The sequence below is a fragment of the Henckelia pumila genome, chromosome 1, assembly GCF_033568475.1.
Source record: "Henckelia pumila isolate YLH828 chromosome 1, ASM3356847v2, whole genome shotgun sequence".
In the NCBI taxonomy this organism is placed as follows: Eukaryota; Viridiplantae; Streptophyta; class Magnoliopsida; order Lamiales; family Gesneriaceae; genus Henckelia; species Henckelia pumila.
Genome location: NC_133120.1, coordinates 135,850,771 through 135,874,264, shown reverse-complemented (window position 1 = coordinate 135,874,264; position 23,494 = coordinate 135,850,771). Strand labels below are relative to the sequence as shown.

The 23,494-nt window shown below is 33.7% G+C and overlaps 1 protein-coding gene and 1 non-coding gene across 2 annotated transcripts in view; one reads left to right on the top strand and one right to left on the bottom strand.

The window, feature by feature from the left end:
- Window positions 1–23,494, bottom strand: part of LOC140874058 (uncharacterized) — a 40,092-nt gene that overhangs the window by 2,470 nt on the left and 14,128 nt on the right. Inside the window, exons 3-8 of the mRNA XM_073277334.1 lie at window positions 8,475–8,629; window positions 6,134–6,515; window positions 5,371–5,410; window positions 5,169–5,325; window positions 4,453–4,593; window positions 4,178–4,377 (exon numbers count right to left, since the gene is read on the bottom strand). Of these exons, the coding sequence (XP_073133435.1) occupies window positions 4,178–4,377; window positions 4,453–4,593; window positions 5,169–5,325; window positions 5,371–5,410; window positions 6,134–6,515; window positions 8,475–8,629 (1,075 nt within the window). The remainder of the gene's footprint in view (window positions 1–4,177; window positions 4,378–4,452; window positions 4,594–5,168; window positions 5,326–5,370; window positions 5,411–6,133; window positions 6,516–8,474; window positions 8,630–23,494) is intronic.
- LOC140876865 (small nucleolar RNA R71) lies at window positions 10,401–10,511 on the top strand. Its single transcript, XR_012149096.1, has one exon. It is a non-coding gene; the product is annotated as a small nucleolar RNA R71 (small nucleolar RNA).

Genomic DNA, 23,494 nt, shown 5'->3' with positions numbered 1-23,494 from the left:
GGATAAATTGCAGAATATGATATTGTTTATGTACTAATCTGTTTGACAATCAGATATGCCTTCCCGTAAAGCACCGGTGACTAGATAGACAGTGGCTATTCCTCAGCCAGAACAACCGAATATACCACAACCAGTGGCAAAACCTTAGAATGCACATGGTAGTATATCTGCTGATCCTATGGATATTACTGCTACACCGATGGAAACACTGTTGAAACGATTTTAGTCGTTCAAACCGCCAACGCTAAAAGGCACAAAAAATTCAGTCGATTGTGAGAATTGGCTAGAAGATATTGAACATTTTTTTGATTCGCTTGATTATTCAGATGATCGTCATATCAGATTAGTAATACATCAACTTCATGAAGTTTCCAAAAGTTGGTGGATTACTACAAAGAGAGCATTGGAACATAGAGGTACGACTATCACCTATACTGTCTTTAAAACTAAGTTCTATCAACGTTTTTTTCCAGTCTCCTACAGAAAAGATAAGGGTGCTGAATTTTCCAATCTGAGACAAGACAATTTGAACATTGAAGAATATGTGGCCAAATTTTCAAGTCTTTTGAAGTTTGATCCACAATAGCAGCGACTGATGAAGCTATGGCGGATCAGTTTATTAATGGCCTCAATCCAGATGTGTTTACCCTGGTGAACAGTGGACGACCCAATAACTTTGCTGAAGCACTGAATAAAGCTAAGGGAGCATAAGCGGGTTTATTGAGACAAAGAGAAGCACCATTCATTCCACAGCCATCTCCACAGTCAGTACCCTCAGTATTACCACAGAATCCACCACAGTTTCAACAATCATCTCCCATATTTGAGGGAGGAAGTAGTGGCAGAAAGGATTCTAGATTCAGGCCTAAAGGGATGCAATTCAAGAAGGCATGCAGTAGTTTTTCCAGTTCTAGTGGATAGAGGCAGTTTGGTACAGGGCAGAGATCTAGTGATTTAGGGGTTTATTGTGGCAAGTGTGGTGGTCGACATGCTACTGATCAGTGTATAGGTAGGTCAAGTAATTGTAATATTTGTCGCCAACCAGGTCATTATTGCTACAACTTAAATTGTAATTCACCCAAGTGTAGGTTGTCTGCAAGTAATATACTCGTGAGTACGAGATCGATCCACGGAGAGGATGTTGTAAGTTTAATTTTAGCAATAATATATTATAGATGAAAATATTATTATAAAACTTCAAATACACAAATTATAAAATTGTCAAGGTTTCAAAGGTTCATTGTTGGTTTATTTAAGATTGCTTAATAAAAATAAATAAAATAAACTAAAATAAAAATAAACATAAAAGAACAATTAAATATTTAAACAAGTATATCATATAATATAGTTCCCACTATATTAATATCAGCCGATATTTAATACATGGTACCCATAATATATATATAAATGCATAAATATAAATTGACATAAAAGTAAATGTTAGATCAAATCACAATATTTTATTTAGAACAACCGACAGAGCCACGCTATCGTCTAAATAAAATATATGACTTTATGTTAGATGCGAGAAAGTAAATGTTAGTTGCGAAAAAGTAAATGTTATATGCGAGAAAGTAAATGTTAGTTGCGGAAAAGTAAATGTTAGTTGCGATAAAGTAAAAGTTAGATGCGAGAAAGTAAATGTTAGTTCAAATCACAATATATTATTTAGAACAACCGGCAGAGCCACGCTATCGTCTAAATAATATATATGACTTTATTATAAATAGATACATATATTTATAGTATATAATTATTGTAGTATTTATTGTATCATATTTGACAACAAATCAAGGTAACCACATTCAAGGTACCAAGCATTTGATGTAAATAGATAACAACAAATCATCCAAAATTATACCTACAAATAAAGATCAATTAGTAAAAATAAAAATAGAAAAGAAAAGAATATACAAAATATAAACAATCTTACTTGACCAACAATGAAACCTTTTCACCTTGACGTAAAAAGATTTAGCTTGTCATGAACATGAAAATCAAGAATAAAGATAAAAGAAATTTCATACTTGAACTTGAGAAACTTGCACACTCAAACTTTTATTCTCACACACACAATATTTATTTTACAAATGAAGAATTCTCTACACTCTTGCACACTACAAAGCTTAAACAACACATCTATTTATATGCCAAATGAGAGAAAGAGTCCAAGACTCATTAAATATGGAATAGTAAAGTTGGTGAGTACTTGTCTCCTTGAATGTCAATACATTGACCCAACTTTAATTGGCATGTTTGATGCCTTATACTTCTGATTTTGCTTCTGCACAAAACATATAAAACGTAGCCCTTTGTCTGTAGATGTGTTTTGACAACTCATTCACCCATTTTGGATAAAATATGAAATACTTATGATATTTTTACTCCAAGCTGGTCATAGTAAAAGTAAATCTGTCTCCATTTTGATGTTTGATTATTTTGATCATCTTAATGAAGTTTTTGGAATTTCTTGTCTTCTACAAAGTTTAAGATGCCTCTTTTGTGATTCTACAGGTTTTGAGATTACTCCATTATGACCTCTGTAGCTTGAGTAATTTTATTTTTACCAAACCTGCGCAAACCGTAAAATACAACATTTTAATAAAACGTTTAAATATAAACACATAACACTAAAATAATACAACTTCATAATTTTAATTAAACTTAAATTTTAAAACACATTTTTTAACATATAAATAATTACAAATTTTAAGTTTCATCACACCCCCAAACCGGCTAATTACTAGTCCCTTAGTAATAAAATATCATAAAATATCATAAAATATCATAAAATCACAAGTTAGATTTTTATTCTTTAATATATATATTCAAATTTGCAAAATTTGAAATTTTAAAAACACACTTGTGAGGAGATCATATGTTTATTTATAAATCTCATTATCAACCAATATATTAATATGTAATTGGATGGGCTATACATATATATTTCACACAATATCAAAATATTAAATATATATAATTTTTTTTACATAAATATTTTCTAAAAACTTTGAGAATAATATAATTAAAAGGATAATAGAAATCATTTTCATAACATGTATATCATCAGTAATATTAATGTAAAAGTCTCAACTCCATATTCTCTCGGGTTAAAGTATTTCATATATAGCTGTTTTTCACTCATGGAGTTGGAAGAAAATTATACACTCTTTGAAAATGGCTAGTAAAGCAGACAATCAAATAACCTAATATTGAAAATAAGATAGGATGATTTACAAAGAATAAACCCATTTTTTTTTTTTTGTTTTGTTTGTTTTTTGCTTGGCTGCAAAATTGTTTTTACATAATCAAATACCTCCAATAAACTTTGAAAAAGTAACATTTTTTTTTTCAAAGTTTATTTTTTTTTTTTTATGAGGTAAATCTATTACATTAATAATTATAGTAGAGATATTAATACTCTACATCTTTACAATCAAACTTCAAACAACTTTGCAGCCAATTTTCATTTTTCATTTTTTTTTCTTTTTTTTTTCAAAATGGGTTTAATCTAGTAATCAACCATTTCTTAATAATCAATAAAAGTTTATAAGTTGTTTTCTCAATTCTTACCCCTCACTCACAAAATTTATGTGAGTAACTATTGCACTTTTATAAATTAATTCCTTCAATTATACATGTTATTATTTATTCAATCAATATCACTTTAATTATATACTCATAAAAGTTTTAGAAAATATGTATTTGAAAACACACAATTATATATTATTTATAACTTATATCCCATAAATTATATATTTTCTATTAAATTGATAAAAAGAAGAATAAATAAACATCTATACAAAAAGACTTCATTTTCTTAGTAGTTTGCAATTTAAATATATACGGAATATTAAAATCTAATCTATTGTGAAAAGATGATAAATAAAAACTAATGCGTGTCAGGAGTTTTTGACTCCTTACTCTGCCATTGAAAAAGAAAAATAAATATTATTATATAAATATATTTTTTTTTTAAATTTAAAATTTTTTTTTTTTTTTTTTTTTAGAGATAAACCCTCCCCCAAACCTGAATATGACATTGTTTTTAATTTTTTTTTAAGAAAAATAAAGAGTACATGATGAAAGAGATATCACCTGGAATTATTGAAGATGAGGAACAAACACAAACCATTTCATGACATGTTGAATCAATGATCCAGTTTTCTTTTCTTACTGGTTGGTTGAGACCAATTGATCTTTGTTATAGCTGAATCAGGTTGATGAACAAAAGCTTGGAGATCATCAATTAATTGATCTTCATTCGAAGCAGAGATGAGCATCCTTCGTGAATTTTCTGAAATAAAATTTTGTTCCACGGCTACATCAAAAAAAGTCAACAAACCATCATAATAGTTATTGATATTCAACAAGCCAACAAGTTTATTATGGATATTAAGTTGTGCCCAAGAAACAACATGAAAAATTTCTTCTAAAGTACCAAAACCACCAGGTAAGGCAATAAAAGCATCAGAATTTTCTATCATTTTAGTTATTCTCTCGTACATTGATGAAACTTTCAACTCTTCCCCAACCGTAACACCTGTAATATTTCCTTCAGCTAAAGCTGTAGGAATAATACCCAAAACCTGACTACCTCCAAGATGAGCTGCTGTTGAAATAGATCCCATTAACCCAATATTGCCTCCTCCGTAAACCAAGTGAATTTTTCTCTCTGCTAACTTTTTTCCAAGATTAATTGCTGCATCAACAAATATTTCATTCTTTCCAGTATTAGAACCACAAAAGACACAAATATTTTTCAATTTTTGTGAAGAAGATCCTGTCATGTTTTTTTTTTCTTTTCAAAAATATAGAGAGAGTTGAGTGATTTTATAAGGAAAACAAGGAATAAGACAGAAATAGGAATACAGATGTGAACAAAATGATGAAAATAGTAAAAAAAAATATATATATATAATAATAACATGCATGCGTATAAACAGTGATGTGATTGTGGCTCACAGTGTTCCTTCAATATTTATGATTCGAGGGTTGGCTTACCATCCAATTTTCTTATAAATTGGCAAATAGGGTCTTTTTTAGTCAGATTCCCAAGACCATCACCATGACGCTGCGCTTGGAATAGTTTCCATAAACGGAGAAGTTGACCTTGTACATCTCCACTAGAATGCGTCTCAAGAGTCAATGAGATATCATCCAATGACTCTTTACTCAGCCCATTCTTAATGAAATCAATTTTATCTTCTCTATTTGTGGAAACATATCCCAAAGATCTGCATTGTCTATTACAAGTCCATCTGGCACAATTATGACAAACATCTAACCTTTTAGCCCTTCTTTTCTTCGCATAGGTACTTTTTCCTAGTCCAGACATATTTCGAACAAGTAAGAATTTTGGAACTTCACCACCTAATCGAACCTTGGCTTCAATTATAAGACGAATATCCTCCGGGATTCCTTTTTGCATAAGCATTCTCAATATTTCACATCTGCCTTCATAAATCATTCTCAGAACTTTTTTAGAAACAGATGGAAAATATTTACCAAGTTTTTTGATAGCTTCATCCATAATATATATTTATATATATATATATATATTTAATTATTTTGGGAAATTGAAATAAAACCAACTGAAAGTAGTCACGGAGTACCGTTATCCGCCATTTAACCGGGAAGTGAACTCAATTCTGCAAAAATAAAATAAAAATATAAGTAAAAATTAAGTTGAATCATATAAAGGCATAAACTCTTCATTAAGAACTTCATTTTCTATAAACAGTTTAAGTCTTTGCCCATTAACTTTAAATACATTATTATTTTTAGGATTTTCAACATCAACAGCACCATGAGGATAGACAAATTTAACAATAAATGATCCAGACCATCGCGATCTAAGTTTTCCTGGAAACAAATGCAAGCGAGAATTATAAAGTAAAACTTTTTGTCCGATTTCAAAAGATTTCCTCATAATATTTTTATCATGAAATGCTTTTGTTTTATCTTTATAAATCTTTGCATTTTCATATGCATCATTTCTTAATTCTTCTAGTTCATTTAGTTGCAATTTTCTTAATTTAGATGCATCATCTAAATTAGTATTAAACGCTTTAATTGCCCAATAAGCTTTATGTTCAATTTCAACAGGTAGATGGCAATGCTTTCCAAAAACTAATCTATATGGTGACATCCCCAATGATGTTTTAAATGCAGTTCTATATGCCCATAATGCATCACTTAATCTTAAAGACCAATCTTTTCGATTTGGATTGACTGTTTTTTCCAAAATTTGTTTTATTTCTTTATTTGCAAGTTCAACCTGACCATTCGTTTGAGGGTGATATGGAGTAGAAACTTTATGTGTAATACCATATTTTCTTAACAATGAAGAAAATGATTTATTTATAAAATGACTTCCCCCATCACTTATTATAGCTCTAGGTATTCCAAATCGACTAAAAATATTTTCTTTCAAAAATTTTATCACAACTTTATGATCATTAGTTCTACATGCAATTGCTTCAATCCATTTTGAAACATAATCGACAGCTACTAAAATATAAGTGAATCCAAAAGATAATGGAAATGGACCCATAAAATCTATTCCCCAACTGTCAAATATTTCAATAATCATGATTGGATTTAAAGGCATCATGTTTCGTTTTGAAATTGAACCCATTTTCTGACAATTTTCACAAGATTTGCAAAATGAATGTGTATCTTTGAATAAAGAAGGCCAATAAAATCCACATTGAAAGATTTTTGTAGCTGTTTTCTTTGACAAAAAATGACCTCCACATGCCTCAGAATGACAAAATTTAATGACACTACTTACCTCATTGTCGGGTATGCATCGTCGAAAAATTTGATCAGGACAATACTTAAACAAATAAGGATCATCCCAATAAAATTTTTTGACCTCTTTCAAGAATTTATTTTTATCTTGTGAACTCCAATGAGAAGGCATTTTATTTGTCACAAGAAAATTTACAATATTAGCAAACCAAGGCATAGTAGTAGCATAAAATAGTTGATCATCCGGAAACTTTTCATTTATTGGTATTTCATTTTGAGATGATTCAGAAATTATTCTTGATAAATGATCGGCTACTACATTTTCTTTTCCTTTTTTATCTTTTATTACAAGATCAAATTCTTGTAACAACAAAATCCATCTTATTAATCTCGGCTTAGCATCTTGTTTATTTGATAAATATTTTATGGCAGAATGATCAGTGTAAACAATAGTAGTAGAACCAATTAAATAGGATCAAAATTTATCTAATGCAAACACTACTGAAAGTAATTCTTTTTCAGTTGTTGAATAATTGATTTGAGCACTATTTAAGGTTCTACTTGCATAATAGATCACATAAGGTTTACCTTCTTTTCTTTGTCCTAACACGGCTTCTACAGCATAATCACTTGCATCACACATTAATTCAAATGGTAAAGACCAATCAGGAGGTTGTAAAATAGGTGATGTAGTTAAAAGATTAATTATTTTTTTAAAAGCAGTTTCACATTCTTGAGTCCATTCAAATTGTGCATCTTTTGTTAAAAGATTTGAAATTGGTTTCGATATTATGCTAAAATTTTTTATAAATCTTCTATAAAATCCCGCATGACCCAAAAATGATCGAATTTCTTTGATCGTGTTTGGTGATGGTAAATTAGCAATAACATCAACCTTAGCTTTATCAACTTCAATTCCTTTTTCAGATATGACATGCCCTAACACAATTCCGGATTTAACCATGTAGTGACATTTTTCCCAATTTAAAACAAGATTTTTTTCTTCACATCTTTTTAAAACTTCTTCCAAATTTTTAAGACAGTTTTCAAATGAGTTTCCAAAAACAGTTATATCATCCATAAAAACTTCCACAAATTCTTCAATCATGTCACTAAAAATACTTAGCATGCATCTTTGAAAAGTAGCCGGGGCATTACATAAACCAAATGACATTCTTTTAAAAGCAAAAGTTCCGAACGGACAAGTGAAAGTAGTTTTTTCTTGATCTTCTAATGATATTGGTATTTGATAATACCCCGAATACCCATCAAGAAAATAATAATAAGGATTACCTGCCACTTTCTCTAAAATTTGATCTAAAAATGGTAACGAAAAGTGATCTTTTCTAGTTGCATCATTTAATTTTCTATAATCAATGCACATACGCCAGCTAGATGGAATCCTAGCTTGTAATAATTCTCCCTTTTCATTTTTTATAACAGTGATGCCTGATTTTTTTGGTACTACTTGTGTTGGACTTACCCATTTACTATCCGAGATTGGATAAATAATTCCAGCATCTAATAGTTTTAAAACTTCATTTTTAACAACTTCTTTCATGTGTGGATTTAATCTTCTTTGTGGTTGTTGATATGTTTTAGCATTTTCTTCCAAGTGAATTCTATGTGTGCAAATTAAAGGATTTATACCTTTTATATCTTGCAAAGTCCATCCAATTGCATTTTTGTGTTTTTTAAGTAGTGTTATTAAATCTTCTTCTTGTTTTGGTAAGAGGGTAGAAGATATTACAATAGGATATGTTTGATTTTCACCAAGGAAAGCATATTTTAGTTCTATTGGTAAGGGTTTTAATTCAAGTTTTGGATGATCATTTTCTTTTACTTCTTCAAGTTCATTAATTTCTTCAAATAACTTTGATTTAAAAACATTTTTTGAATCAAAACTTTCCACTAAACAAACTTCAGATTGTTGATTTAAGTTTTCTTGGTGTATATTTTCTTCCGCGATTGTTTCTATTGCATTATCATCTTCATCTTCATTAATACTTGGTTGTTTACATAAATTGAACACATTAAGTTCTAAAGTCATATTTCCAAAAGACAATTTCATTATTCCATTTCGACAATTAATTAAAGCATTTGAAGTTGTTAGAAATGGACGTCCCAATATTACTGGAATTTCGTTATGTACTTCTATTGGTTGTGTATCCAAGACAATAAAATCCACAGGATATATGAATTTATCGACTTGAACTAACACATCTTCTACGATACCTCTAGGTATTTTGATTGACCTATCGGCTAGTAAAAGAGTGACAGATGTAGGTTTTAAATCTCCCAACTTAAGCTTTTCATAAACTGAATAAGGAATTAAATTCACACTTGCTCCCAAATCTAACAAAGCTTTTTTAATTTTATTTTTTCCAATAATACATGAAATTGTTGGACAACCGGGATCTTTATATTTCAAGGTAGAATTATTTTGAATAATAGAGCTTACTTGCTCCGTTAAAAATGCTTTCTTCTTTACATGCAATTGTCTTTTCACAGTACATAAATCTTTTAAAAACTTTGCATAAGAAGGCACTTGTTTAATAGCATCTAATAATGGAATATTTATTTTTACTTGTTTAAAAACTTCATAAATATCAGAATCATTTTTTTGTTTTTTATTATTAACTAATGCATGAGGGAAAGGAACATGTTTATTTGACTCACATATTATTTCAGATAATTTATCATCAACTTTCTTAATCTTAGGACTCAAAGTATCATCTTTCTCGAAAGTATCAAGATTTTCATCCTTACTCTTTGAGTTTGACTGATCTTTGTTTTCATCACTATATGGATCATTAACTATTTTACCACTTCTAAGAGTAATAACAGATTTTACTTGATCAAATTTTTCTTGATTTTGATTTTTAGGATTAGGTTGTGGTTGAGATGGAAATTTTCCTTTTTCATGAATATTAAGTGCAGATGCAAATTTTGCAAGAGTTTCTTTCAAATCATTCATAGATTGAATGTTTTGAATATTGATAGACTCTTGCTTTTGAATGTATGCATGAATTTCATCTTCAAAATTTTTTCTTGGAGGTGGGATATAAGGAGCATAACCTTGATGATTTTGGTTATTTTGAAAAGGTTTTTGTGAAGGTTGTGCATTATTATCGTTCCTCCAACTAAAATTGGGATGATTTCTCCAACCAGGATTGTATGTTTGTGAAAAAGGATCTAATGTTGGTTTTTTAAAATTGTTAACATAATTGGCTTGTTCATGGAGACATTCTTTAAATGAAGGCAAAGTAGGACAATTTTTTGTAAGATGATCATGTGTGTCACATATATGACAAACAATTTCTTGAACACTTTTTAATTGATCACTCTTTTTCATTTCTAATGACTCGATTTTTCTTGCTAAAGATGCAAGTTTAGCTTGAACATCTACATCATCTTTAAGATGATAAATACCACCCCCATTTGTTGAATTATTGGTTTTACTTGGTGGTTCAATTGAGCCTATATTATCCCAATTTTGAGCATTTTCTGCTAATGACTCCAAATATTCCATAGCTTCATTTGGGTTTTTATCTACAAAAGTTCCATTACACATGAATTCTATCATTTGCCTATCTTTAGGTATTAAACCTTCATAAAAGTGAGAAACTATTCTCCATATTTCAAAACCATGATGTGGGCATGTATTAAGTAACTCTTTATATCTATCCCAACATTGATAAAATGTTTCCCCTTGTTTTTGAGAAAAAGTTGTAATTTGTCTTTTAAAAGAGTTTGTTCTATGGGAAGGAAAAAACTTTTTTAGAAATTGTTGTTGCATTTCTTCCCATGATCTTATTGAACTTGATCTCAAATTTTGCAACCATGTTTTAGCTTTATCTTTTAAGGAAAAAGGGAAAAGCTTTAATCGAACAGTATCCATGCTACAATTTTGATCATTATAAGTGTTGCAAACCTCCTCAAATTCTCTTAAATGCAAATATGGATTTTCAGAATCTAAGCCATGAAAATTTGGTAAAAGTTGAATGACTTGTGGCTTAAAATTGAAATTAGATGCATCAGGAGGAAAAACTAAACAAGATGGTGTACTAGTTCTTATTGGATTCATATGGTGCCTAAGTGTTCTTGGTTGTTCATGTTCTTGATGATGATTATTATTATTATTATTATCTTGATTATTAGAATTATCGTCCATGTTTAAAATATTTTCAGTTACTCGAACAAGTCTACCACTTTGTTTATGACTCCAAACAATCATACAATTAAAAACACATACTATTTACATAATAACAAAATTAAACTTAATTTATACCTCCCCGGCAACGGCGCCAAAAACTTGTTGGAAACGCGGCTCTTAGATCAATCGGTATTGATACCCGGTGCAGCGGAAGTTTAAAAATTTTATTATGGAACAATTCCATAGTGTGGGTATCAACCGTTTAACGATTAAATTATTAGTGTGTGTAAAATTAAATAACAATTATTAAATTTTACCTTCAATCTCGAAGCGAGATTATTGGACACCACACAGATTTCTCTGCGCTTCTTGTATCTCCCTGGAACTGATGAACAAGCTTTCCTTCAATCAGGTCCACGAATGGAGGTTTAATCCCTCTGATAGATTGCACTAGAAAATCTATCAGAAGTTTTCTACGAAGAGAATAAACGAATTTGATTCGCTATTCCAGACTGCAATTCAAAATCACAGACCGGAATTTCTCACGCAGAGAAGGGAGGGGGGCGGCCGAAATATTTTAGAGAGCTAGGGTTTTCGAAAAACTGTCTCTTAAATTATGACCTGTTGTATTGTGATTTCTGTACTGCAATAACTTATTTATAATGCAGGCCACTAACACCTTAGGGCCCATTAGTCATAAGTTGAGGCCCGACAAGCAAAGCCCGCATGTTCAAAAATTAATATAAAATTCATCGTGACACCAATTGATGAACCGATTTCACCAATGTGCACAGAAACCATTTCTGCACATTTTAAAGTCAAGATAAATTTTCCTGAATCCGAATTCAGTGGTTTCCAAAAATGTACATCTCTATGTCATTTTAGGAAATCCTACTCCCTTACTCTTATTTAAGAAGTCCAACTTCTTTATTCATTAAATTTAACTCTTTAAATTTAACTATCTCAACGGGGATTAAAACTCCATTACACTGTGTGACCCTCAATGGTTCAGGGATACAGCTAGCCGTGGGCTCACAACTCCTTGTGACTCGGAACAATGATTTCCGACTTGCCCAACGAATCATGGTAAAGCGCCTAGCAACATCGCCCCATGATTCCCTAGGTATCACTGATAGTGCCTACAAGAACCAGTAGATTTTGGTTAGCGTACAGTACGGTCCCTTCATCCATATATCCCGATCGAATCAACAACCATTGGTATATCGAGAGTCGCTCAAGATTCGATAACTATGCAATACATCTTGAAGATCAAATTAGTGACATCGCATGTGCTACTAAGAAACCATTTCTTAAATCACATCAAGTACTCTGGCCAGAGATTCGTCACACTAATATCTCCTCAGATCGCATAGGATATCCACACTCGCAAGTATGTGGTGAATCCTTGACAACAATGCATCGACTCCTATATGTGTTGTAACTGTACCCAATCCCGACACCTGATGACCCCCATAGAGTCGGTAAACGAGTCAAAGCACAGTACTAGCATATAGAGTCTCCATGATGTTTCAAGTAGTAAGGACTAATGGTGTACAACCAAAACCGCGGACTTTATCCACTCGATAAGTGATAACCACTTGGAAAGTCCGGATAGGGTAGTTCGATTATTCATCCTATGAATATCCATTTGCATGCTTCGAACATCTCCATGTTCCCTACCAATGAAACGTGGTACTCCGCATCGCAAATGCTAGTCTCAAACTCGAGCGATCCTTATCCTTATTCTCGGACGGCTCAATCGACTAGGAACAGTTTAGAATATACAGTGACTATAAGATGTATTTCATGATAGACATCCCCATGTTCTACCACATCTTACATACACTATAGTATATTCAAGGTCTTTATCAAAACAACAATAGTATATCACAATATAACAATATGAAGAAAGATAAAGTCATTTCCATTAATAAAAGTGTAAATTATATTAAACAAAAGATCGTTTGTACAAAGAGTCATCAAAGCCCATAGCCACAAGTTGGCTCACTGGGCACCCACTCTTTCAATCTCCCACTTGCCCTATAGCCAACTAGTCATACTACGTAGACCCATTGCTTCGCGATGTTTGTCAAACAATGGTCCTGGCAAGGGCTTAGTAAGTGGATCAGTGATATTGTCTGTAGAGGTCACTCTCTCGACAGTGATGTCTCCTCTTTCCATGATCTCCCGGATGATGTGGTATTTCCTCAGTACGTGTTTGGATCTTTGATGAGACCTTGGTTCCTTTGCTTGAGCAACGGCACCCGTGTTGTCACAGTACACCGGGACTGGACCAACAAATTCAGGAATGACGCCCAACTCTTGGACAAACTTCCTCATCCAAACGGCCTCTTTAGCAGCAGCTGATGCTGCAATGTATTCAGCCTCAGTGGTGGAATCCGCTGTGGTGTCCTGCTTGGAACTCTTCCAAGAGACAGCACCGCCATTGAGCATGAACACAAATCCAGAGGTTGACTTCGAGTCATCCACGTCACTTTGGAAGCTAGAGTCGGTATAGCCTTCCAATTTCAGTTCTCGTCCTCCATATACCATGAACATATTCTTAGTCCTTCGTAAGTACTTAAGAATGTCCTTCACGGCTTTCCAATGCATTTGACCGGGATTAGCTTGATATCTGCTCGTGACACTCAGAGCAAATGCTACATCCGGTCTGGTAGATATCATCCCATACATGATACTACCTATAGCTGACGCATATGGTACATGTGTCATATTCTCTATCTCTTCATCAGTCTTGGGACACATAGACTTGGATAGAGAAACTCCATGACACATGGGTAGATGTCCTCTCTTGGACCCATCCATTGAAAACCGTTTCAATATGGTGTCGATGTAGGTTGATTGAGTGAGTCCTATCATTCTCTTAGATCTATCTCTATAGATCTGTATCCCAAGAATGTAGGATGCCTCACCCAAATCCTTCATCGAGAATCTACCTGATAACCATATCTTTGTTGACTGTAACATCCCTACATCATTCCCAATGAGTAGGATGTCATCAACATAAAGTACTAAGAATGTCACAGCATCCTTAACTACTTTCTTGTACACGCACGGTTCCTCCGGGTTCTTGATGAAACCAAAATCTTTTATTGTTTCATCAAATTTCTGGTTCCAACTTCTTGATGCTTGTTTTAGACCATAAATTGATCTCTGAAGCTTGCATACCTTATGCTCGCTTCCCATGGATGTGAACCCCTCTGGCTGCTTCATATAGATTTCTTCCTTAATGTCTCCATTAAGAAAAGCAGTCTTCACATACATTTGCCATATCTCATAGTCATACCATGCAGCTATGGCAATAAGGATTCTTATGGACTTGAACATTGCAACTGGTGAAAAGGTTTCATCATAGTCAACTCCTTGTCTTTGAGTGTAACCTTTCGCCACCAATCGCGCCTTGTAGGTCAATACCTTACCATCAGGCCCAAGCTTTCTCTTGTAGATCCATTTACACCCTATTGGAACAATTCCATCAGGAGGATCTACTAAAGACCAAACTTGGTTTGTATGCATTGAATCCAATTCAGACTGCATAGCTTCAAGCCATAAATTTGAATCCGCATCAGAAATTGCTTCCTTGAAGTTTCTTGGATCACATCCAATGTCGGTTTCATCTTGATCCCCTTCAAGAAGAAGACCATATCGAACAGGAGGTCTAGAAGTCCTCTCGGATCTTCTAGGTTCAGGCGTGTCCAGTAATGGTTCCTGAGGCGTAGGATCGTTATTTTGTATTTCGGGTTCTTCTCGAACTTCTTCGAGTTCCATCATCTCGCCTTTCTTATCCAATAAGAACTCCTTCTCCAAGAAGGTGGAATTCCTAGAAACAAACACCTTTGTTTCAGCAGGATAATAGAAATAATATCCGATTGAATTCTTCGGATACCCTACAAAATAACATAAGCTGGATCGACTATCCAACTTATCTCCCACTGTCCGCTTCACGTAAGCAGGACATCCCCAAATCCTCAAGTACGAATACTTAGGAGCTTTGCCATTCCATAACTCGTATGGTGTTTTGTCCACTGCTTTAGTGTGGACGTTGTTCAACAACAATACCGCCGTTTCAAGCGCATAGCCCCAAAACGAAGGTGGAAGCTCAGTGAAGCTCATCATGGATCGAACCATGTCCAACAAAGTTCGATTACGACGCTCCGATACACCATTCAGCTGTGGTGTCATAGGAGGAGTCCACTGAGAGAGAATCCCATTCTCTTTTAGATAGTCCAAAAACTCGGTACTTAAGTATTCTCCACCTCGATCCGATCGAAGTGCTTTAATACTTTTACCTAGCTTGTTTTCTACTTCAGCCTTGAATTCTTTGAACTTTTCAAATGCTTCAGACTTATATTTCATTAAATATAAATACCCATACCTTGAATAATCGTCAGTAAAGGTAATGAAGTAGGTGTGGCCATATTGAGTCCCAACTCTAAATGGTCCACAAACATCTGTATGGATCAAATCCAACAGATTTTGACTACGCTCAGGCTTCCCCTTAAAAGGAGATTTAGTCATTTTCCCTTTTAGACAGGATTCACAAGTAGGTAGAGAGTTAATATCAGACATATCAAACATGCCCTCTCCCACTAGCTTGTTCATCCTCCTTGAGGAAATATGACCTAGCCTAGCATGCCAAAGGTTCGCCGGGTTTTGACTATCGATTTTTCTTTTGTTTGTTGTTGCCGGTTTATCAATATAATTTATTGGAACGTCTTTCAGTTTTAAGTTGTATAGATCGTTTTCAAGTTGTCCATTTCCAATCAAACATTCATTCTTGTAAATATTGCAAATCCAATTCACAAAATTGCAAGAATAACTATCTCTATCAAGCATAGAAACAGAAATAATGTTTTTAATCAAATCTGGAACAAATAAAACATCTCTCAAAAACTTAAAATTGTTCTGCAAAAATGTCTCCTATAGCTTTGGATTTATCTCTGGAACCATTCCCGAGCCTTGACTGGGTCTCACCCATCCTTAGCCTATTACTTCTTGTCATCATTTGCAACTCATTGCAAATATGAGATCTACATCTGGTATCCAATACCCAAGAAGTAGTATTAAGAAAAACATTTTAATGTAAAACATACCCTTTGCAGTTCGCAACTGCTTGAGGTATTCCTTGCAGTTACGTTTCCAATGACCGGGTTTCTTGCAGTGATGGCAAACTTGTTTAGACTTGTCCAATTTTGCATGTAATATTTGGCCTTGAGATCATGGTCCAACCATTTCTCTAGTTCGGCCAACCTTTCGGTAGTTACATCAGCCGGGGCTGTTTTCGGAGAAGCCTTTTCTAACACTTTAGAAAATCTTTTCCGAACTTAGGACAATCTTAACTTATGGAATCATTCTGTATTGTTTGCGCCAATAAGTTTGTTTTGTTGGAGAATAGAAACATGTGGATTACTGAGATGAAACAGACAATTATCGATGATTGTTTAAGCAATTTACTAAGACATAAAATAGGCGAATTTAATTTTATGAATCTCACTCCCACTATTTTAACGATTTCACTACCCTCTAGTGAAAACGGGAAACTTTTTCCTTAGTGAGAACATGGAGTCCAATTGACAAACTTATGGTCCCGAATAATATCAGCCAACCATAATTCTCAAAAGGTAGAGCCCAATTGCTTCCAAAGCAACCCCCATGTATTTACCTCATGTCCAATAAGAGCCCAATAATATGACGCCGTTTATAGTGACATGTCAAGATGACCCATCAATATTAAGTTGTGATGGACGGTCGCCATGTGGATCCCCCAATAATATGAGCCGATCCCATGGGAGTTCCACCCAACTTACAACATGTGTCGATCCAATGTACAGCTTTCCGACGGACGGGCCCCCCAATAATATGAGCCGGACCGTATCCGCGGGTAGCATCTCATACATTGACCGTTGATGGAAGGTAGGAATATTTAAACAAATTTAAATTTCCTTTATTTATCTTGATATCAATTTTAAATCATATTTAAAATGAGGGATTTTTAATTATAAAAATTTGTCTCATCAATTTCAAATTATTGCATGCTTGCCGGATTCACGCAATTATGTCTAAAACATGCATACAATCATAATATCATATATTATATATAGGATGATCGATTCCATTTCTAATTGACTCGTGGTTGCCAATCACGAGTCTTAGTCCAATCCTAGGTAATATGCAGTATGCAATGCAATCCTATTACATTAGCTTCCAATTTACATTTCTTCGTCTTTATTGTCTGCTGGGCCCACCATCTTCAAATCTTGATCTCCCACTAAATCTAATGTATTTACAATAAATAGCAATGACAAGTAGGGGATACATTTTAGGGATGGGAACGGGCCATAAACCAAGCCCACTTTTATTACATATGACATTCATATTGGGCCATAAACCAGGCCCATTAATAAAACCAACAACAATAAAACAAATGTAAATTCCTAACATACACCTACAAAATTGGTCATGGCAATCGATCATCCTTATCCAATAACATTTAATTCAAAATTAATTTATTGGATATCATGCATATGGCAATTTAAATTTAAACAGGATAAAATCATATTTTATATATAAAATCATATTTTACATATAAAATCATATTTTACCTTTTATTAAATAAAATCATATTTTATCTACAGAATCTAATTTTATAGATAAAATCATATTTTACTTAATATATTCATAAGATCAAATCTTATCATCAATTGTACCAAAAATAATTGATTTCAAAATTTAATTTAAGGATAAAATATTAAAATTTTCCAAAAATTCAAATTTATCCAAAAATCAATTTTAAAGTTTACGGACTCGAACAATTCGATCCGAAATCTCGTGAACCAATCAAAAACAATTTTTGACCGGACCAAAAATAAAATTTTAACACATTAAAATTAATTTTAAATAAAAATTTAATTTTTCCCGCGGGCCGCCCGGGACACTCCCGGGCCGGCCCGCACCCGTGGGCGCGGGCCGGGGCAGCAACAGTTGCTGCCCTGGCGGCGCCGTGCGCCGCTCTGGGCGGTGCCGAGCGTCGCCGTGCGCCCCCTTTGGGCGGCGCCGTGCGCCGCCCGGGGCAGCAACAATTGCTGCCCCACCAGGCAGCGATCCAATCGCTGCCCGGGTTTTGCCCCGAAAAATTTTTTTTTTATTTAAAAATATTTATTTTGTTTCAAAAACCGAGACTCAAAAATTTTTGTACAATCGATTAATTTAATCGTTTGATCTGAGCAACCTGGCTCTGATACCACTGTTGGAAACGCGGCTCTCAGATCAATCGGTATTGATACCCGGTGCAGCGGAAGTTTAAAAATTTTATTATGGAACAATTCCATAGTGTGGGTATCAACCGTTTAACGATTAAATTATTAGTGTGTGTAAAATTAAATAACAATTATTAAATTTTACCTTCAATCTCGAAGCGAGATTATTGGACACCACACAGATTTCTCTGCGCTTCTTGTATCTCCCTGGAACTGATGAACAAGCTTTCCTTCAATCAGGTCCACGAATGGAGGTTTAATCCCTCTGATAGATTGCACTAGAAAATCTATCAGAAGTTTTCTACGAAGAGAATAAACGAATTTGATTCGCTATTCCAGACTGCAATTCAAAATCACAGACCGGAATTTCTCACGCAGAGAAGGGAGGGGGGCGGCCGAAATATTTTAGAGAGCTAGGGTTTTCGAAAAACTGTCTCTTAAATTATGACCTGTTGTATTGTGATTTCTGTACTGCAATAACTTATTTATAATGCAGGCCACTAACACCTTAGGGCCCATTAGTCATAAGTTGAGGCCCGACAAGCAAAGCCCGCATGTTCAGAAATTAATATAAAATTCATCGTGACTCCAATTGATGAACCGATTTCACCACTGTGCACAGAAACCATTTCTGCACATTTTAAAGTCAAGATAAATTTTCCTGAATCCGAATTCAGTGGTTTCCAAAAATGTACATCCCTATGTCATTTTAGGAAATCCTACTCCCTTACTCTTATTTAAGAAGTCCAACTTCTTTATTCATTAAATTTAACTCTTTAAATTTAACTATCTCAACGGGGATTAAAACTCCATTACACTGTGTGACCCTCAATGGTTCAGGGATACAGCTAGCCGTGGGCTCACAACTCCTTGTGACTCGGAACAACGATTTCCGACTTGCCCAACGAATCATGGTAAAGCGCCTAGCAACATCGCCCCATGATTCCCTAGGTATCACTGATAGTGCCTACAAGAACCAGTAGATTTTGGTTAGCGTACAGTACGGTCCCTTCATCCATATATCCCGATCGAATCAACAACCATTGGTATATCGAGAGTCGCTCAAGATTCGATAACTATGCAATACATCTTGAAGATCAAATTAGTGACATCGCATGTGCTACTAAGAAACCATTTCTTAAATCACATCAAGTACTCTGGCCAGAGATTCGTCACACTAATATCTCCTCAGATCGCATAGGATATCCACATTTGCAAGTATGTGGTGAATCCTTGACAACAATGCATCGACTCCTATATGTGTTGTAACTGTACCCAATCCCGACACCTGATGACCCCCATAGAGTCGGTAAACGAGTCAAAGCACAGTACTAGCATATAGAGTCTCCATGATGTTTCAAGTAGTAAGGACTAATGGTGTACATCCAAAACCGCGGACTTTATCCACTCGATAAGTGATAACCACTTGGAAAGTCCGGATAGGGTAGTTCGATTATTCATCCTATGAATATCCATTTGCATGCTTCGAACATCTCCATGTTCCCTACCAATGAAACGTGGTACTCCGCATCGCAAATGCTAGTCTCAAACTCGAGCGATCCTTATCCTTATTCTCGGACGGCTCAATCGACTAGGAACAGTTTAGAATATACAGTGACTATAAGATGTATTTCATGATAGACATCCCCATGTTCTACCACATCTTACATACACTATAGTATATTCAAGGTCTTTATCAAAACAACAATAGTATATCACAATATAGCAATATGAAGAAAGATAAAGTCATTGCCATTAATAAAAGTGTAAATTATATTAAACAAAAGATCGTTTGTACAAAGAGTCATCAAAGCCCATAGCCACAAGTTGGCTCACTGGGCACCCACTCTTTCAAAACTTGCTACAACTTAAATTGTAATTCACCCAAGTGTAGGTTGTCTGCAAGTAATATACTCGTGAGTACGAGATCGATCCACGGAGAGGATGTTGTAAGTTTAATTTTAGCAATAATATATTATAGATGAAAATATTATTATAAAACTTCAAATACACAAATTATAAAATTGTCAAGGTTTCAAAGGTTCATTGTTGGTTTATTTAAGATTGCTTAATAAAAATAAATAAAAGAAACTAAAATAAACATAAACATAAAAGAACAATTAAATATTTAAACAAGTATATCATATAATATAGTTCCCACTATATTAATATCAGCCGATATCTAATACATGGTACCCATAATATATATATATATAAATGCATAAATATAAATTGACATAAAAGTAAATGTTAGATCAAATCACAATATTTTATTTAGAACAACTGGCAGAGCCACGCTATCGTCTAAATAAAATATATGACTTTATGTTAGATGCGAGAAAGTAAATGTTAGTTGCGGAAAAGTAAATGTTATATGCGAGAAAGTAAATGTTAGTTGCGGAAAAGTAAATGTTAGTTGCGATAAAGTAAAAGTTAGATGCGAGAAAGTAAATGTTAGTTCAAATCACAATATATTATTTAGAACAACCGGCAGAGCCACGCTATCGTCTAAATAATATATATGACTTTATTATAAATAGATACATATATTTATAGTATATAATTATTGTAGTATTTATTGTACAATATTTGACAACAAATCAAGGTAACCACATTCAAGGTACCAAGCATTTGATGTAAATAGATAACAACAAATCATCCAAAATTATACCTACAAATAAAGATCTATTAGTAAAAATAAAAATAGAAAAGAAAAGAATATACAAAATATAAACAATCTTACTTGACCAACAATGAAACCTTTTCACCTTGACATAAAAAGATTTAGCTTGTCATGAACATGAAACTCAAGAATAAAGATAAAAGAAATTTCATACTTGAACTTGAGAAACTTGCACACTCAAACTTTTATTCTCACACACACAATATTTATTTTACAAATGAAGAATTCTCTACACTCTTGCACACTACAAAGCTTAAACAACACATCTATTTATAGGCCAAATGAGAGAAAGAGTCCAAGACTCATTAAATATGGAATAGTAAATTTGGTGAGTGCTTGTCTCCTTGAATGTCAATACATTGACCCAACTTTAATTGGAATGTTTGATGCCATAGACTTCCGATTTTGCTTCTGCACAAAACATATAACACGTAGCCCTTTGTCTGTAGATGTGTTTTGACAACTCATTCACCCCTTTTGGATAAAATATGAAATACTTATGATATTTTTACTCCAAGCTGGTCATAGTAAAAGTAAATCTGTCTCCATTTTGATGTTTGATTATTTTGATCATCTTAATGAAGTTTTTGGAATTTCTTGTCTTCTACAAAGTTTAAGATGCCTCTTTTGTGATTCTACAGGTTTTGAGATTACTCCATTATGACCTCTGTAGCTTGAGTAATTTTATTTTTACCAAACCTGCGCAAACCGTAAAATACAACATTTTAATAAAACATTTAAATATAAACACATAACACTAAAATAATACAACTTCATAATTTTAATTAAACTTAAATTTTAAAACACACTTTTTAGCATATAAATAATTACAAATTTTAAGTTTCATCAATTATGCCAAGGTGTGCCCCCAAAGTACAACTGGTGCCTCAAGTAGAAAGGCAATCAGTGCATTCATTTTAGCCTCAACAACAGACTAGACTAGGAGGAAGCCAGACTGTGACTCAACCTTCTAGGCAACAGGCACGAGTGTTTGCATTGACTGAGGAGCAGGCTCAGGCAGCACCTGATGATGTGATTGCAGGTAACTGCTTTATCTTTGGTTATCCTGCTTATGTTTTGATAGATACAGGTGCATCACATACATTCATATCTTAGAATCACATACATTCATATCTAAAAAATTTTCTATGATGCATTCTTTATTATCTGAGCCATTTCCTACTGTTGTTTCTATTTCTTCACCTTTGGGTGAAGACATTGTATCTGTTCGATTGATTAGAAACTATGCTTTGAAATTTGATGGGAATATGATTGATTTGGATTGTATAGTGCTTGGATTAGCAGATTTTGATTGTATTATTGGTATAGACATGTTAACCAAGTACAGGGCGATCGTGGACTGTTTCTAGAAAGTGGTTAGATTTCGACCTGAAATGGCAGATGAATGGAAATTCTACGGTAAGGGTTCTCGAGCCAAGATCCATTTGATATATGTGTTATCTATGACCAGTTTATTGCAGAGAGGTGCAGAAGGATTTCTAATTTATGCTGTCTATGTATTGAAATCCAGTCCAGCAGTGACAGATTTTCCAGTGGTACATGAATTTGCTGATGTATTTCCTGATGAAATTTCTGGTTTGCCTCCAGTTCGGGAAATAGATTTTAATATTGAATTAATGCCAGGTACGCAACCGATATCTAAATCTTCTTACAGAATGGAACCGATTGAATTGAAGGAGTTGAAAGATCAGTTGGAAGATTTAATTGAAAAAGGGTAAATTAGGCCGAGTGTTTCACCTTGGGGCGCTCTAGTACTTTTTGTACGAACGAAATATGGTTCTATGCGGTTGTGTATCGATTATCATCAATTTAAAAAGGTAAAGATAAAGAATAAATATCCACTGCCTAGAATAGATGATTTGTTTGATTAGTTACAGGGTTCAGCTATCTATTCTAAGATTGATTTACTATCCGGATATCATCAGCTAAGGGTACGAGATGAATATATCCCTAAAACTGCTTTCAGAACAAGGTATGAATATTATGAATTCATTGTCATGAATTTTGGTTTAAACAATGCTCCTGCAGTATTTATTGGATTGATGAATAGGGTATTTCAGAAATACTTGGATGACTTTGTTATTATATTTATCGATGATATTTTGATCTATTCTAAGAATATGCATGATCATGTTGAACATCTCAGAATCATCTTACAGACTTTGAGAACTGAGAAATTATATGCCAAATTATCAAAATGTGAGTTTTTGTTGCAGAAAGTTGTGTTTCTTGGGCATATTATTTCAGGTGATGGTATTTCAATGGATCCAATCAAGGTAAAGGTTGTACTGAATTGGCCTAGACCTACATCAGTGCCAGAAATACGGAGTTTTATGGGTTTAGCAGGATACTATCGCAGATTTATCCGAGATTTTTCTAGCATTACAAAACCTATTACACAGTTAACTCAGAAGAATATGCCATATGTGTGGACTGAAGCTTATGAAGCTAGTTTCTTAGAGTTGAAGAAGAGGCTTACCAGTGCACCTGTCTTGACGATTCCTTCAGGTACAGGTGATTTTGTTGTTTATTGTGATGCTTCTCACAGGGGTCTGGGTTGTGTGCTTATGCAGCGAGGTCATGTTATTGCTTATGCTTCGA